This window comes from Protopterus annectens, chromosome 4.part1, assembly GCF_019279795.1.
Source record: "Protopterus annectens isolate FY-2018-M chromosome 4.part1, PAN1.0, whole genome shotgun sequence".
NCBI classification, from domain to species: Eukaryota; Metazoa; Chordata; order Ceratodontiformes; family Protopteridae; genus Protopterus; species Protopterus annectens.
This window is the reverse complement of record NC_056734.1, coordinates 545,530,067-545,546,430: the sequence shown is the minus strand read 5'-3', so window position 1 is coordinate 545,546,430 and position 16,364 is coordinate 545,530,067. Positions and strand designations below refer to the sequence as shown.

Sequence of the window (16,364 nt, the reverse complement as noted above, 5' to 3'; positions counted from 1 at the left end):
CATTCTGGCAGACAGGTTCAGTGCAAATTTCTCCTTCCCCTCCCCCCCAAAGGGAGAAATATCTATCCCAGCAGAGTGTAGCCTCCCTAACATCTCAGATGCCCAGGTGAGAGCCGCCCTCTCTAAAGCTAAAAACACAGCATCAATAGGACCGGACGGTGTCCCGGGCTGTGTGATACATGAACTCCAAGAGGAACTAAACCCACACATAAGGCTGCTGTTTAATCTTAGCCTTACTACAGGATACGTACCCAAATAGTGGCAAACGGCAACAGTGGTCCCACTCCACAAAGGCGGTGCTTCTACAGACCCTGGAAATTACCATATGTCACAAGATGGGTTGCAAACTGGCTCAAGGACAGAACCCACAGGGTCAGAGTTGCTGGAGCTATGTCAGACTCTAAGCCGGTCACAAGCGGTGTCCCACAGGGCTCAGTCCTGGGACCCCTCTTGTTTGGCATTTATTTTTCTGAGGTGCAGGCAAACATAGGAGGATTGTGGCTGACAAAGTTCGCAGATGACTGCAAACTGGGCGCCATAATTGATACTCCAGCGGACACTAGCATCCTACAGAGAGGCCTCATAGAAATGGATAATTGGCGCCAGAGCCATGGACTCAAGCTGAACGCCAAAAAATGTATAGTCATACCCTTTGGCAAAAACAAGGTACCCACAAATTACCACATAGGTGGTAATCCATTAAGTACGGAAGAGGTAATCAGGGACCTAGGGACCCAAGTTGACAGTAACCTCTCATTTGACACTCACATTGCCAAAGTGGTTAGGAAGACCTTCTATACTGCCCACCTTATCATGAAGGGATTCACATCTAGATCAGGAGAGGTCATTGTGCCCCTGTACTCTTCTCTTATCAGGCCAATGATTGAGTACAATGCCCCATTTGGGATGTATCTTACCCGACACCTGAAGCAGTTGGAAAGACCCCAAAAGTTCCTCACCAAGAGGATAAAGGGTCTCAAACATATGTCATATGCTGCCCGGCTGAAGAAACTCCAGCTCTATTCAGTCGCATACCGCCTACTCAGAGGTGATCTGTGCCTGACGTACAAGGCCATGTCCAATCCGGAATTAATGGACATGCTCCACCTCAAAAAATCCAAATCCATCAGAGCCACGAGAGCAAGAGACTTGAACCTCAACACAGAAATAAATAGGACGTGCTGGAGGGACAGATTCATAACTCAGAGGCTCCTTACACTCTGGAACAGAATCCCAGTCCATGTTAGGCAGAGCCCCTCACTAACTCTATTCAAGAGAAATCTTGACGAGTGGATGGGAGATCGTAGGTTTACCCCAGGGGTCATCTCTGTGTCACTACTAGACAGAGGCATAGTAAACTAAACCCTAAATGGGAGTAGTATTCTCATCCTAAGGGGTGGTGTAAGCCACACACACTCTGGCTAGGCTTATAAATGCCCTAGGGCAGATAGCCTAGTATGAACCTATGAACCTATGGATAGCTGCTCATAAATTCACTTCAGTATGACTGGCTTGGCCATCTTTGAAATGAGAGGCAATACCTAAGGGGCTGGTAGTGGCAAGGCATAAATTGCCTCAAAGCTCAGTTGCTTTGTAACTCCTGTGAGCCAGTGATTATCCTTCATTCCTGTTCTCTTCTACTTCCAAAAGCTACTGTTACTTTCTTGGGATTATGTTTCATTGGCATAGCACTAAGATTTATTTGTATGTGATGTTTCTTATGGCAAATGTCCTGAGCCTTTAACAACTCATCACATTGATGAAAGATATCATTACCATGGCTCTGTAACATATCTGAGATGTCTCTATGACTGCACCTGTACACATGTACTTTGGATGTAAATTATGAATTTATTTTGCCAATACTAGCATCTCACAAGCCAAACACAAAATATTAAGACCATTTACTTCATTTAAGAGATAAAATTTAAAACAAGTTTGTGATCTTATTTGTATATTCTCTCTACAGTAGCTTTTGACCCAGTGACTCCAGTCAGTGGTCAGAGTATGTTAGCAATATGACATATCTTTGGTTTGTGTACCTTTAAACCCTGTTGCTTTGAGTATATACATACATTACTACCCTCTACATGTGTATCTGTTTTAAATTCAGTGTTTTGCTAATTTCTTAACATTTCTTGCCAGCAGTCTGACTTGTATTCTTAAGAAAGACAAAATTCCACACCCACAAATAGTTCCAGGAAGGATAAAAAATGCAGTCACACACAATAAATAACACCATCAATTAATTAAGAAACAAGTTACAATTACAAGCTTGATTACATTAGACACCTACATATTAAAGCTAAGTGTAAAAACAAGTTCTTCATATTGCAATTTCTTCTTAATAAAAACTTTATTATCAAAATTAGAAAAATATCTGCTCTAAAACAGTAACTTTCTAATTAGACATATATATATGATGTTCATTATAATGGATCGTCAAAGGGCTTTCCCCTAACATCATTGTGTATATTCCTCACCTGTTCTTTGATTCTATTACAAAATGCTCATTTGGCTTACCCTAAGTAAAAGAAATAGCAAGGGCATTCAGTAGCATAAATTATCACAATACAAGTACAGCTGAATCTTCCATTAACATCAAATCTTGTATTGTTATTTTTTATCAAATCCCTGACAAGCTAAGGGACAAACGCTAAAATCACCACAGAGGAAAATACTCCTGTAGTTCAAGTCACTGTGTACATGTTGAACTGGCTGAGAAAAATGACTACCTTTATACTTAAAACAGTGTTATATAATAGAGCTGTCAATAAAATATTTTACTTTCTTTCTATAATGGGTACAGTTTCACTAGATAAATTAAACTGCAAAATACACACAGTTTTGCTTCTATCTTGCTCAGCAAGACTGTTCTTATCATAACTAGTACAATTAAGACTTGTTTTTTATATCAGCAGTCAGAAAATCCTCCTTTGAGGAATTAGCCATTTGCCAATATGCCAGAAATCTTTATTACTGTTATAACCCATTTACAAACATGTTCATCTACTTTTTGGATTTAGTTTAAAAAAATGATCTTATCTGAATATAACCTTCTAACCCTAAGAAATTCTCCCTTTGGTATAGAGGAAATAACATGATCTGGATGGAAACTGGAACCAAACAAATAATCCAAAGAAATATTAGACTTTCTATAAATTTTGGTGCTTACAACATCACCAGGTTTTCTTATCAGAGTAATAACCAAATAGTTAATCACTTATGAATAGCTGTTGTAAGTAAAATCTAAACTGTATTGGTTATTTTTAACTACATTAATGAATTCTGGAATACATCCAGAATGTCCCTTTTAAATAAAAATCGAATCATCAATAAATCAAAAATAACATAACACCTGTTGAATAAAAAAAGATCCACAATAAACATATTCTTTTTTGACTAAACCCATAAGTAAGCAGACATAGCTAGGGGCAAATGAAGCCCACGTAGCGGTGCCTTTCATTTCTCTGAAAACATGTCTATCATACATAAAAACTTGTTACAAAGACAAAACTGGACTAAATATAATGTCATAGGCATTTCATCCAAATGTTATATAATAGCTTAAATACCAAAACTTTGTTCAGAGTTGGTATATAATCTCACTACATCCTCAGTTAACCAGACATATCCTTTTCCCACAGAAGACCAGATAACTTTTGTAACAAATGGGTAAGATTCCTAATATAAGAATATAACTTCTCAATGGCTCCAAGGCTCAAACTGAGCAGTTTAAAATATAGTGCCACTATTAGAAACTATAGGTCTCCCAGGGGGATTAATAGAAGTCTTATGAATTATAGACAAGCAATACAAATTACCTAATTTAGACTGTGTGTTAAATAATTTTTTATCTTGTCAATCTAGGTAAAATATCCAAGCCATTGACCCTTATTCAATAAATGCAGAACAGAATCCATTATGTCCTTTTACTTAGCAAAAAGTAGTGTATTCTTAAACACCTAAATCATTTAAATGACCAAAAACATTTGGTAATATTGATTAACATTCATAACAAATGTATTTTCCTTGCCTAACTGCTTAATAATTACATTTGGATTTTTCCAAGCTTAAGTGCTTCCCATTGTTCTTTGCTCAAGTTATATTTAATGTACTCTTTATGAGCCTAAAAAGAAGATACAGTGTTTAAATCATTATTTACTGATACAGGAAAAAGCTTTAATAAAGTATATAAGGGGAATAAAATTACTAATGCCAGAAATGGTACTAGTATCAAATGAAAAATAAGTATTCTCTTCAAAACTTTCATCAAAACAAAGGGAAAACGATTGCCTAGAATAAACTGGAATCAACACATGATTCATAACTAATACTGCTGTCGGTAGTTCTGATGTGAGAAAAATAATGCAACAAATGTAGCTTCATACACAGTTTAAAACAATCGATTGTACTTTTATACATTTGTGGAAACACCTTAGGGACGTACTTGAGTCCCAGGTTCAAAACAGCCAGTTCATTACAAGAAAGGGGAACAACATAAATATTAACAACAAAGTCACTGTTGAAAACAATAGATTGCAAGTGAATTACTCAAATTTCAGAAATGTAAGGCAATTCATTATTAGTATCTAAATTAAAAGCAAAAGAAACCTTTTTACCTCCGAATTTTCTTATTCTGGAGATGTAATCTCCCCTTTGACCCTGTTCTTCATATGCTGTCTTGTGACCAAACTGATGAAAATTGTTATTGCCTTGTTGATGATCATGGTGGGGAGCATTGTTGTTCCAATATGCCCTCTTGTTATTCCCAACTAGGGAATTTTTGCTGCCATTTACACTGTCCAAAATTGGCATACTAGTCACCACAATAACGTTATGGACAGAACTACAAGAAGCAGAAGACATTAATAATGTAGCTGCACCAGGATTCTGTCCAGCTGACCTTCTGGCCTGACGATTATTGGTTGGTTGTTTTCCTTTCCATAGACGTACCCAATTACATGCATAATCTTGATTGCCCTGGTCCAATTTCTTTTTGTTTAATTCAACTAATATTCTTGTCTTAGTACCTCTGATGCATTTTCAGATTTAACTTTATTGAATCTTTTCACTTAAGTTGCACTAAAGGCTGGTCATTTATTTTTGTTATGCATATACTTTGAGCACAGTTGTCTACTTACTCCTCTTTGTTGAGTATCCTTTTCTAGCACAGATTATTTTCTAAAAGATGTATTAAAATCAGTACAGAGCTTCCTGTCATACTTAAACCAACTCATACTACATGATGCTTGAATTTCAGTTGCACAGTTTTCTATTTCCATTTTTGTTACAGTACATTGTCACATAGCTGTCTTTCATATTATTGCTTTTCACAGCACACCCTTACTTTCTCATTTTTGACTTTTCTAAATCCCCTAAACATTTGGACAAAATGAGAGATTAGTAAAGTTTGGAGGGAGTGGGCTTGGATAGGGGTAATCCATATTATTCTACGTTAGGTAGGAGGAATGGAATTGAGAATTATTTAGTGGAGAGAGAGAATGAGACTTTGGTGACATCTGAATTTAAAGTATTTTGATAGATTGTTAGGGTCCTGAAACAGGTTGCCAGAGACACTGGAAGAATACAAGTCAACACAAAGGTTCAGCTATACTTGGGATTTTGAAAAACTGGAATGGAGTATTAGTACTGATGGAGCAGTTATATTGGAGCTAGATGCAACTTATGGATGAATGCAAAAACACCACAGATTTTCTAACTTTAGTGTGTTTGTGTTCATATAAGCCAACCCTCTCACACATATGCATGGCAGCCACAGGAGCTCCTGGAAACTTGAGTTGTTTTAGTACCCCAAGAGTTGGAGAGGATTTAGTCAGAGTGAATGTAGAATATTCCATCACTGGCCTGTTTGCTGACCTTTGGGGAGAGCTCTGACAGTACTACAGAGACCCCCAAAGGAAATACAAAAAAAAGATGCAAGAAGAGTTGCAGTGGATGAGAACAGTCACTTTTGCTTGTACTTGTAGAAATGTGTGCTTACAACTGATTGTGGCAACGAAAACACATACCTGAGGGAGGAGAAAGTAGGGTAAGTAATAATAATGATAATGATGACAACAATGATGATGATGATTATTACTATTATTATTGTCGTTATGATAAAAAGTTTGTAAGGTCCATCCAAGCCATTTCTGACTGAGTTGTAAGGGAGTCCTAAGTGGGGACAGTCATCTGATGGTATGTGGTCTGTCACAGAGTGAGGGGGGGGAAATAAAATACTTAAAGAAATTAACTTTTCATTACTCATTAAGATATTTTAATTTGTCTGCTTAACCTATTGTACCATTCCATTTTGTCTTAGTAGCTAGTACTGAAATTCATTTTTTCTCCCACCTTTGTGTAAGTTTTGTCCTCTATGTTGGAATGCCATTATCATATTTTTAGTGATTTGTTGCACATGTCAACAATGGACATTTTCTCTTTCTTGTGTTGCCTACCTGCTTAGTAAGATCACCTAATATAATTTTTTTTTTTGCAAAAACATGGCAGATGTCTGTTGCTTGCATCATAATCTTTGCTTACTTGGTAAATGCCTGTTTAACAGATGTCTTTTTCTGTAAAAAATTCTAGGTGTTGCACACAAGGCCTTCGAGAATGATGTTGATGCGTTGTTAAACCTACGGGAGTTCTTCAACTTTCTGCCACTCAGTAATCGTGATCCAGCACCAGTCAGAGAGTGTCATGACCCCAGGTACTAAATGCACATGCAATTCAAGAAAAAAAAAATCTGCAGTCAGTTTAAAAAAAACTGTTTAGAGACTACATAGCATCTAATTTGAAGGCTGACTAATTTTAATAATCAGCTCTTGGATTTTGGTAACAAAATAACTTTGTTACAAATTGTCAGAACATACATCTGCTTAAATTATTATGGTGTACCCATTGAAACCACACTAATATAGCATTCCAACTATGTAGTAATGACTGCAGCTGTTTTTGTATGTCAGTAAAAGCTAGAAGTCAAAGGTTCTTGTGTCATGAACAGCTTAATACTTAAAGAAATCAGCATCAGTAAGGTATTTCAGTTATAGTAGTTAGTGGGATGGTTTATGCTCCAGGTTTTTAGGGACCATCTTGGGTTCAGAAAATCTAGCAGCTAGTTCTTATGGGTAGTCACTGCCAAGTACAAGATGAAATTGCTCTTGATGATTGGAAATGGCTGTGGCCACTCAGCATATGTTTAGGTGTAATTCCTAAAATGCCTATAAAGTAATGCAGACTTGCACTTGAGAGTCAGCACTGCACTGTACCTTCCCTGATGTAGTATTCCACAGTGGTACACACAGTTTATGCAAACTCATGCATGCAGTAGCTGCATTTTGCAGATACAGTTACTCACACTATACTTCATTTTTTTGTATTGATTATTGCCAGGAGGCCCAGCTGTGTGCTGGAGAGTGCAGCCCACCACACCTGATTTTACATTGCCACTCTTCCAGGTTGCTGAAGGCAATAATGTTCAGTGAAATACTGCTGTATAAAGTCGTCATATGGCATAGCTTACTTTGCTAGGATGCCTAATTAGTTATTTATGAGGGCTTCCTTTGGAGTCCAGTTTTAGAGATGCTGGCTGTGAATCATCCCTTTTTTTTTTTTTTTTTTTTTTTTTATTTTATTTATTTGACATTTGTTGACTGGGAATGTCTGACTAGGTTCCACAGAGCCTGTTTTCAGCGGAGGCCCGGGGAGAAATGCTCCAGATGCATGTCTTTGGAATGTGGGAGGAAACCGGAGTACCCGGAGGAAACCCACGCGAACACAGGGAGAACATGCAAACTTCACACAGAAGGCACCCCAGCCGAGAATCGAACCGGAGAACCTCTTGCTGTGAGGTGACAACGTTAACCACTGCACCACTGTGCCGCCCTTAGCACTAAAGATCTTAAAAAGCTCCATTGCTGTGCATTTGAATGCAACTCTTTCTTGATTTGGTTTGTGTTTAGGTGGATTATTTTTAAAATATTGGTTATTCGTGTGCCCAGAAATATTGGGAGATTTTATTACAACATGAATTTTCTATACATATCTATGTACTATGCCAATTACAACTTGTATAAGAAGACGAGCTTTATATAATATATTGGTTTATTGTAGCATTAAGGAAAGTATGGCCTTTTAAGCAAGATGTTTTCCAGTCTCTCTGAACATTTATTTTGAATTTGGACACTGTAGTGTTTGTAAGATTATACATTAGGGTGGCATTTCATAAAAAAATAGGTTTGAAATGTAAAGCCAGATTCAGCCGTAATACAGAATGTATAGTTTGTGTCCTTCGGTGCTCCTGCAGTTTATATTACATAGGAGAGACATAAAGGAAGTTCACAATTAGACTGTAGGAGTATCTGAGGGAAGACCTATGTTCCTGTACATTATAGTAGGCATCATTCCACTGAAGTTAGTCCACTTAAGGTCAGTATCTTAGAACAGATAAGCATTAGTAACTTGCAGGGAACTGATTTAAAGAAGCAATTCTGATATAAAGAGACATATATTCTTAAATTTGGAATATTGCTACTTAAAGGGTTAAACCAAGAGATTAATTGGTCTAAATTGATTAATTGTTTAAGTGCTAATGTCATAGATGTTATTCTAGGTATATGATGTATTAGAACATGGTGCATACTACTAGATCTTGAATTATTTAGATGAATTCCTTAAGTTGTAAAATATATATATGTCTGAGTATATTGTATACTGTTGTCTGTGTGGTAGTTCCATGTATTCTGCCTTGCAGTGAAGGTTTGTGAACCAAGCTGTCTTCTATTTTTCCACAACAAGGCCACAGCTTCTGTAGTTGTTGTCTGCATAGCCTAAATTTCTATTACTTGCTGATACTTAATACTAGGAGTGTCAAGATTTAAGGTTATTGTACCATTGGGTTGTGTCTATGTAAATAGGAGGAATTTCACTTTTTTCTGTTTTGTTTGTGTATTTATTTATTTATTTGTTAACATACTATTTGCATTGATTCAGATTACTTTTTGGGGGGTAGCAGTCCAGGGTAAGACTTTAGGACACATTAAATGTGTTGTAGTATATAGAGAATACACACTTGCACCATACAGCAGAATATATCAAGTAGTACATATTGAGAAGTATGCATGAAGAGATTGAGTTGCTCAGTAATACAGGGGAACACAATCTTTCAGGAGATGTCCTTTGAGAAAAATATGCACATCGTTCATCTCTAAAGTTCAAGCCTGCTGGGTGAGTGGCCAGACAACAGCATGGAAATGACTCAAGTCCAGCATGTCTGCATGTGTTAGTATTACAGGGCAGCATAGGAGAAGGGAGTGTTGTATTAAGATGCCTGCCTGGCATGTAGGTTCCAAAATATGTGCAGCTACAGGGAACCTTTGAAGGAGTTAATGTCCTGAATGTCTGTGAGGTAATTTGAAAGAGCATTCTGGATATGGGGGATCAGACTAGAGAAGGCCCTGTCACCAACACTGGTTCTTTTGCAAGGGATGTGAGGAAGTGAACTCCAAAAGCCACTGAAGTGGAATGATCTGATGACCTCCTTGAGTTAAGTGGGAGACAAGTGTCAATCAAGAAGAACTTGTACAGATGGCACCAGATGGCAGTATCAGTTTGCTCCTTTATAGCCATCCAGTCCATCTTCTTCAGGACTGAACATCTTTGCTTGGGACTAAGGGCTACGAGGACAGACATGCAGTTTTAGTCTGTAGTGACTGAACCTTGTTTAAGTTATGGAAACAATGAATTTGAAAGCTTATATAGTTGAAGAAGGAATCTCTGCTCCACTTATGTTGGCTTCTCAAGCTTCAGGGCTAAGGAACCAAGAGGAACAGGATACCTCACCTTGGAAATGATCACCGAATCTCAACTGATTGTGTCTCATTGAAAGCTGTGGTTGTCAGATACCGCTTGTAAGTCCCAGTCACCAGACAGTACTTTTTCATGGTAAACTTTCTGAGTTTGACATTGTGCATGCATATTGAAAGGAAGTGGTTATTACAGAACCAGCTGTTTCAGTTTGTTTGTGCAGTCTTGGATTAGTATATGTAAGCTTGTAGGGGTTATGGAATTAGAGAAGCCTTACCTACCCTGCAGAAAACTTGCATTTAGTTTTGTGTGTATATATATTTGTTGTGTCAAGAAATCTTTGTGTTTACACAGTGAATGTTTCAGTGTGTAGTATTGCTTCCAGATGATTGGACCACAAGGCTCCTCAGTGTGTGTGGTCATTTCTTGGTTGGGCTTTGATGACATGAGACATGTATAGTTAAATTGTGCTCACATGTCACCCCATTTATGCCACTATTCTGTCAGTTGCTACTATGTGTCTGCTTCCAGTAGGTATGCATAGAGCTTTTCTTTCTCCTTGCTCCCTGCTATCTAACATTTAGTCCATCTGTGCCTACTATTACTATCTTTTGCTTTGTCCTCAAAACACCAATTCTTCCTCCACCCTACAATTTCCAAGGTTAATACTGCTTCTCTTTCTCTCTTTTCTTGCTAGTCCTTGATTCCTCTTTTCCTGTTGTAAAATATACACCTCAACATTATGTGAAGTTTGTAAATCTTTCTGTTTTGTGACCAGTCTGTATTACCTTTGTGTTGTACTGTTGGTTGCATTTTTTGCATTTTTATTGCGTTTATTTTTGAGTGTAACCCGAGCCTTTAATTGGTCGTGCTGTGATTAGTGCTCTACCTTGGTAAACAAAATGTAAATAAATTAGAAAAAGAAAGTGAGGTGTCCTGTAACCAAACAGACTTTGCTTTACATGTCAGCAAAAAAATGTGTGTTGCCCTGAATTATTTATAAGATCCCAACATAACTTAACATACCAAACCTCAAATATCAGCCTGTGGCAGACTGAGTTAAAAGAGTACAAGTAGTAAGTATCTGCTGCCCGCTGCAGTAATTGCTACACATGTCCACTGCCATCTTTGTGAAAAACAGCTTCTTCACTTCTGTATGAAACTCTGATCCTAAGTTTCCCATTGATGCCTCCTTCTGCCCCATCCTTTCTACTTGTCAGCTCCTCATACTTACTTAAGTATGTATGTATTTTTTGACTAGGAGAGAGCACTGTTCCATCTGGACCATTTTAAATCTCAGCCTAGGGTTTATAATCAAAAGCCTGCAAATTAAGCAAGCCAGTTCAGTCTTATAATCAGATTTCAAGGTATTTACAATGAGCAACACAAATATTATTGAGATGAAGTAAAGAGTTAGTATAACATAAATGATGATTAAGATTAATGGCCCTAGTCATCAAACAAAACCTGGGATTAAAGGCCGACATCAACATATAAGGCATAACATATTAAGCATAGGTTTTTCATAAGTTTGTATTCCAGGATTCAGGCCCATTGTAAATGTCATTCTCTGTCCGGTCTTTAAAACAAATCCAAATTCATTAACATTCTTACATAAATCAGAATTTTATTCTATATCCTTGGTATGGTTTATTAATCATTTTACTCATGTTCTGTGTTACATTTTTTTAAAATGGACATTTATAGCATCATACCTACAAGTATGAAAATTTGAGGATAATGATAAGTTAAAAATTGCTTGAAGAACCTTTTAATTGGAAACTGAAGGAATCTTTTCACTGAAAATGTTATATACAGGTATAGCTTTGCCTCTAGTGTGTCTATAACGAAGTGAGTATAATCCCAGAGTCTTGCACCTCTCAAAGTAGACAAGATTTTTGAGAGAAGGTATTCTTTTATACTGAGTCAGTTTTATTTAAATGTGTAATAGAATAGCTGCAGAAACAGCTTTAAACTCTAATATCAGGTTCATATATAATTTATATATTTTAACTAAACTTTGTCTCCCAAGGAGATGCATTTGAAAACAAGACCCATTAATTTTAGTGCCCTGATTATAACATTAATATGATTAGAGAAAGAAAAAAATGATGACATGTGAATTCCAAGGTCTCTATATTCATTTGCCTCTTCAAGAGTGATGCCATTGAGAACAAGGTCTTGCTTAACTGTAGATCAACCAAAATACATGACCTGGCATTTAGAACCTAGTTAGCAAGATATGGATTAAAGCCATAATCTGTTAAATTTGAGATTATTGAAGCATATATATAGGTTCATAGGTTCATACTAGGCTATCTGCCCTAGGGCATTTATAAGCCTAGCCAGAATGTGTTTGGCTTTCGCCACCCATTTTAAATTTATTTTGCTATGCCCTTTTTCGAGGTTAGTATACTGTGCCTCTGTCTAACAGTGACACAGAAGTGATACCTGGGGTAAACCTACGATCTCCCATCCACTCATCAAGATTCCTCTTGAAGAGAGTCAATGAGGGACTCTGCCTAACCTGGACTGGGATTTTATTCCAGAGTGAAGGGAGCCTCTGGGTTATGAATCTGTCCCTCCAGCATGTCCTATTTATTTCAGTGCTGAGGTTCAAGTCTCTCGAACGCGTAGCTCGATGGGATTTGGATTTTCTGAGGTGCAGCATGTCCATTAATTCCAGGTTGGACATGGCTTTATACGTCAGGCACAGATCGCCTCTGAACAGGCGGTATGCCACTGAGTAGAGCTGGAGTTTCTTTAACCAGGCAGCATATGGCATCTGTTTGAGCCCTTTGATCCTCTTGGTGAGGTACTTTTGGGGTCTTTCCAGTTGCTGCAGGTGTCTGGTAAGGTACATCCCAAAAGGGGCATTGTACTCAATTATGGGCCTGATGAGGGATGAGTAAAGAGGCACGATGACATCCCCTGATCTAGATGTGAATCCCTTCATGATTAGGTGGGCTATATAAAATGTTTTTCTAACCACTTTGGCCACGTGGTTGTCAAATGAGAGATTGCTATCAACTTGGGTCCCCAGGTCCCTAATTACTTCTTCTGTACCTAATGGATTACCACCTATGTGGTAATTTGTGGGCACTTTGTTTTTGCCAAAGGGGATGACTATACACTTTTTGGCATTTAGCTTCAGGCCATGGCTCGGGCACCAGTTGTCTGTTTCTATGAGGCCCTTTTGGAGGATGCTTGTGTCGGCTGGAGAGTCGATTATGGCCCAGTTTGCAGTCATCTGCGAACTTGGTCAGCCACAGTCCTTCCGTGTTGGCCTGTACCTCCGAGAAATATATACCGAACAAGAGAGGTCCCAGGACTGAGCCTTGTGGGACACCACTTGTAACTGGTTTGGAGTCTGACATGGCTCCAGCAATTCTAACCATGTGGGTTCTGTCCTTGAGCCAATTTGCAATCCATCTAGTGACATAGGGGTTTATATTTAAGCTGGTGAGCTTATCTATAATGCCCGAGTGGGGTATTGTATCGAAGGCTTTTGCGAGGTCCAGGTAGGCTGTGTGGACCACCTTCCCCTCGTCAATGGCCTTGGTGACTGTTTCAAAGAAATCAACCAGGTTTAAGAGGCAGGATCTGCCCTTAACAAAGCCGAACTGGGTAGGATCCAGTGTTTGTAGGTCCCCAATATCTTTATTTATGAGGTCCATGATGATCCTTTCCATAGCTTTGCAGACCAAGCTAGTCAGGCTTATGGGGCGATAGTTTCCAGGATCCGTTGAGGCACCACCTTTATGGAGAGGGACCACTGTTGCTGTACGCCACTCTTTGGGCACATATCCTGTAGTAAGGCTGAGATTGAACAGTAGTTTTATGTTTGGGTTTAGCTCTTCTTGGAGTTCATGTAGGACGCAGCCCGGGACACCGTCTGGTCCCATTGATGCTGTGTTTTTTGCTTTGGAGAGGGCAGCTCTTACCTGAGCATCTGAGATGTCAGGGGGGCAACACTGTGCTGGGATAGATATTTGCCCTTTTGGTGGGGAGGGGGGGGAGAAGTTTGTGCTGAACCTGTCAGCTAGGATGTTGGCAATGTCTGTGGGTTCAGTGTATTTTTTGTCATTTTGGACTAATTCTGAGCATATCTGGGAATTACCACCCAGGTTCCTAACATAACTAAAGAAAGCCTTGTGATTATCCTTAGTGTCCTGTGCAATTTTTCTCTCGAAGCTGGCCTTAGACAATTTTATGTATGCCCGTAGTTTTTTGCTAATACTGATCAGTGATGCCTTTCCTTTTTGGGATTTTGCTCTATCATTTAGTAGCTTCCTCCTTCTATTGTATAGTTTGTTTATGGCTGGGGTCCACCAGACAGGACGTCTGCCTTTGGAGGATTGGGTCTTGGTTTTATTTGGGATCGCATGATCCATGCATTCCTGAAGGTGTTCATAGAATGCGTTTATAAAGGATTCTGCGGTCTGGGCAGTATTTTCCACAGGCCCGGGGGCTTTGAAGGATTCCACCTCAGTTTTGAGGAGTGTGAAATTTGCTTTAGAGAAGTTTTTCACTGTGGTTTTCTGGGCAGGGGGTGGGGTCGGGATGTGAATATCCAGTGAGATTAGTTTATGGTCTGATCTTACCAGTGAGGGATACACTTCTGGTCTGGAGCATAGAGTCCCCATGTTGGTGATGACCAGGTCCAGTATATTTTCCCCTCTTGTGGGAGTGGTAACAAGTTGTTCCATAGCATTTGAGTTTATAAATTCTAGGAACCTTTGGGCTAGGGTGTTGGAGCTAGAGTAATGCTCCCAGTCTATGTTTGGGTAGTTGAAGTCGCCCAATATAATGGTGTTTGGAGAGACCTTCATATTTTCCAGTGTTCTCAGGAAGGCCGAGTGGGGTTCCTGGGTTTGGGAGGGTGGTCTGTAGCAGGCTATAAACTGGAAGGCAGTTTTACTCACTGTTAGTTGCACATGGATAGTCTCTGATGCTTCGTGCTTTGCCACCAACCTGGAGGTGTGGGTATCTTTGATGAATATCGATACTCCCCTCCTTTTGTGGTTCGGTCCAAGTTTTGGGGCGAAAAGCATGGTATGAGGTATAACCTGGTAGTGCTGGGGTGCTCTCGGGAGCCCTGAACCAGGTTTCTGTTACTGCACAGATATCGATGTTCTCCATGCTAAGGAGAGTTTCGAGTGTGTGCATCTTGAGGTTTAGACTTCTGGCATTGAGTAGCATTACTCTTAGTTTCTTATCCCTTGTGATACCTATGGAGGTGGGTTTGTCTTTTGAGCCTTGCCTAAAAAGGCACTATGGGGTAGCAAGAGCCTTTGCCAATATCCAAAGCCCAGGGTGACAGGTGCAAGCCGTCCCTAGCGAAGCATCGTGGCTTGTCGAGCATATCATCCCAAGCTGACAGGCATTGGATCCCCTTTGAATGACACCAGTGCTTAAGCCATTTGTTGAAATTGATCATCTTGTCTTCATATTGTGGCATCATTCTTGGTGAGGGTAAGATGCTACTCAAGGTCAGGGTCATACCGGCCTGGGCTACATGCTCAGAGAGCTCCTTTATGTCTCTTTTCATGTAGTCCAGGGAGGTACGTCTCAGGTCATTCACACCAGCATGGACAATGACTGAGTCATATTTGTACTTGCCTTGGAGTGACCTGAGTGCTTGTGTTATGTGGCGGATCCTAGCGCCCGACAGGCTGCTCACCGTGACCCTCTCCTTGTTCAGCCTGGTGAGTGGGACGTCAGTGTGCATGACGATAGAGTCACCTATTACAAGTGTATCAGGTGTGTTGTTTAGTCTTAAGGGCTGTGACTGTTCGGCACACTGGCTTTGTGAGATATGTGTTGCACGTGTTTTGTTTTGGGGTAGCGGCTGCTTGGGTGTCTGCTTCGGAGGTCTCTGCTGCTTCGGCAGATCTTTATTTAGAGCCTCCGAGTATGTTTTTGTGTGATTATGTGTTTGGTTTGCTGTCGTGGTAGGTCTATGTGATACTGGAATTGTAGTGAGTGTGGTTTCCTTCTCCTCCTGACTTGGTTATGCCAGTACTGAGTTGAGAGAGCTTAGCCTCCAGTTTGGCTATATGGTTGCATCTCTCACATGTGTTGGAATTTGTTGGGAGGAGGAGAGGGTTGTCTGTGTACGTGAGGCAGTTGTAACATTGCCTCAAGATTCCCAGATTCACCAGCTGGACCGGAGAGGAGATTGACAACTCACCTTTGGACATGCTAGAATAATATTGGGAATTCCTTAATAATTGAAAACCAGGGCCAGTGGGGAGTGAGGGTGTAGTGCTTTTAATTTTTAGTGCTGACTTATATAATTGCTTTAGTGAGGAAGTGCCAGGTAACTTAAGTGCAATGTGTTACAGGTAACTTAAATGCAAAAACGACAAACAGTAACTTTCTTTCAAGTGAAACAAGGAAATAAGTACAGTAAGCAATGCAGATATCACTAGTGATCCACAGAAGCGCTGAGAAGCCGTGTATTAGGTGGAATATAACATATTTCAAATTATATACATGCCATTGCAAATTCAAAGTGTAACCACTGAATAAATTTATCTGTGTTCCTGATT

The 16,364-nt window shown here is 39.4% G+C and overlaps 1 protein-coding gene across 1 annotated transcript in view; it reads left to right on the top strand.

Annotated features, from left to right (window-relative positions):
• Positions 1 to 16,364, top strand: part of PCCB (propionyl-CoA carboxylase subunit beta) — a 1,126,289-nt gene that overhangs the window by 556,385 nt on the left and 553,540 nt on the right. The window contains exon 8 of the mRNA XM_044070351.1: positions 6,595 to 6,715. Coding sequence (XP_043926286.1) covers positions 6,595 to 6,715 — 121 coding nt within the window. The remainder of the gene's footprint in view (positions 1 to 6,594; positions 6,716 to 16,364) is intronic.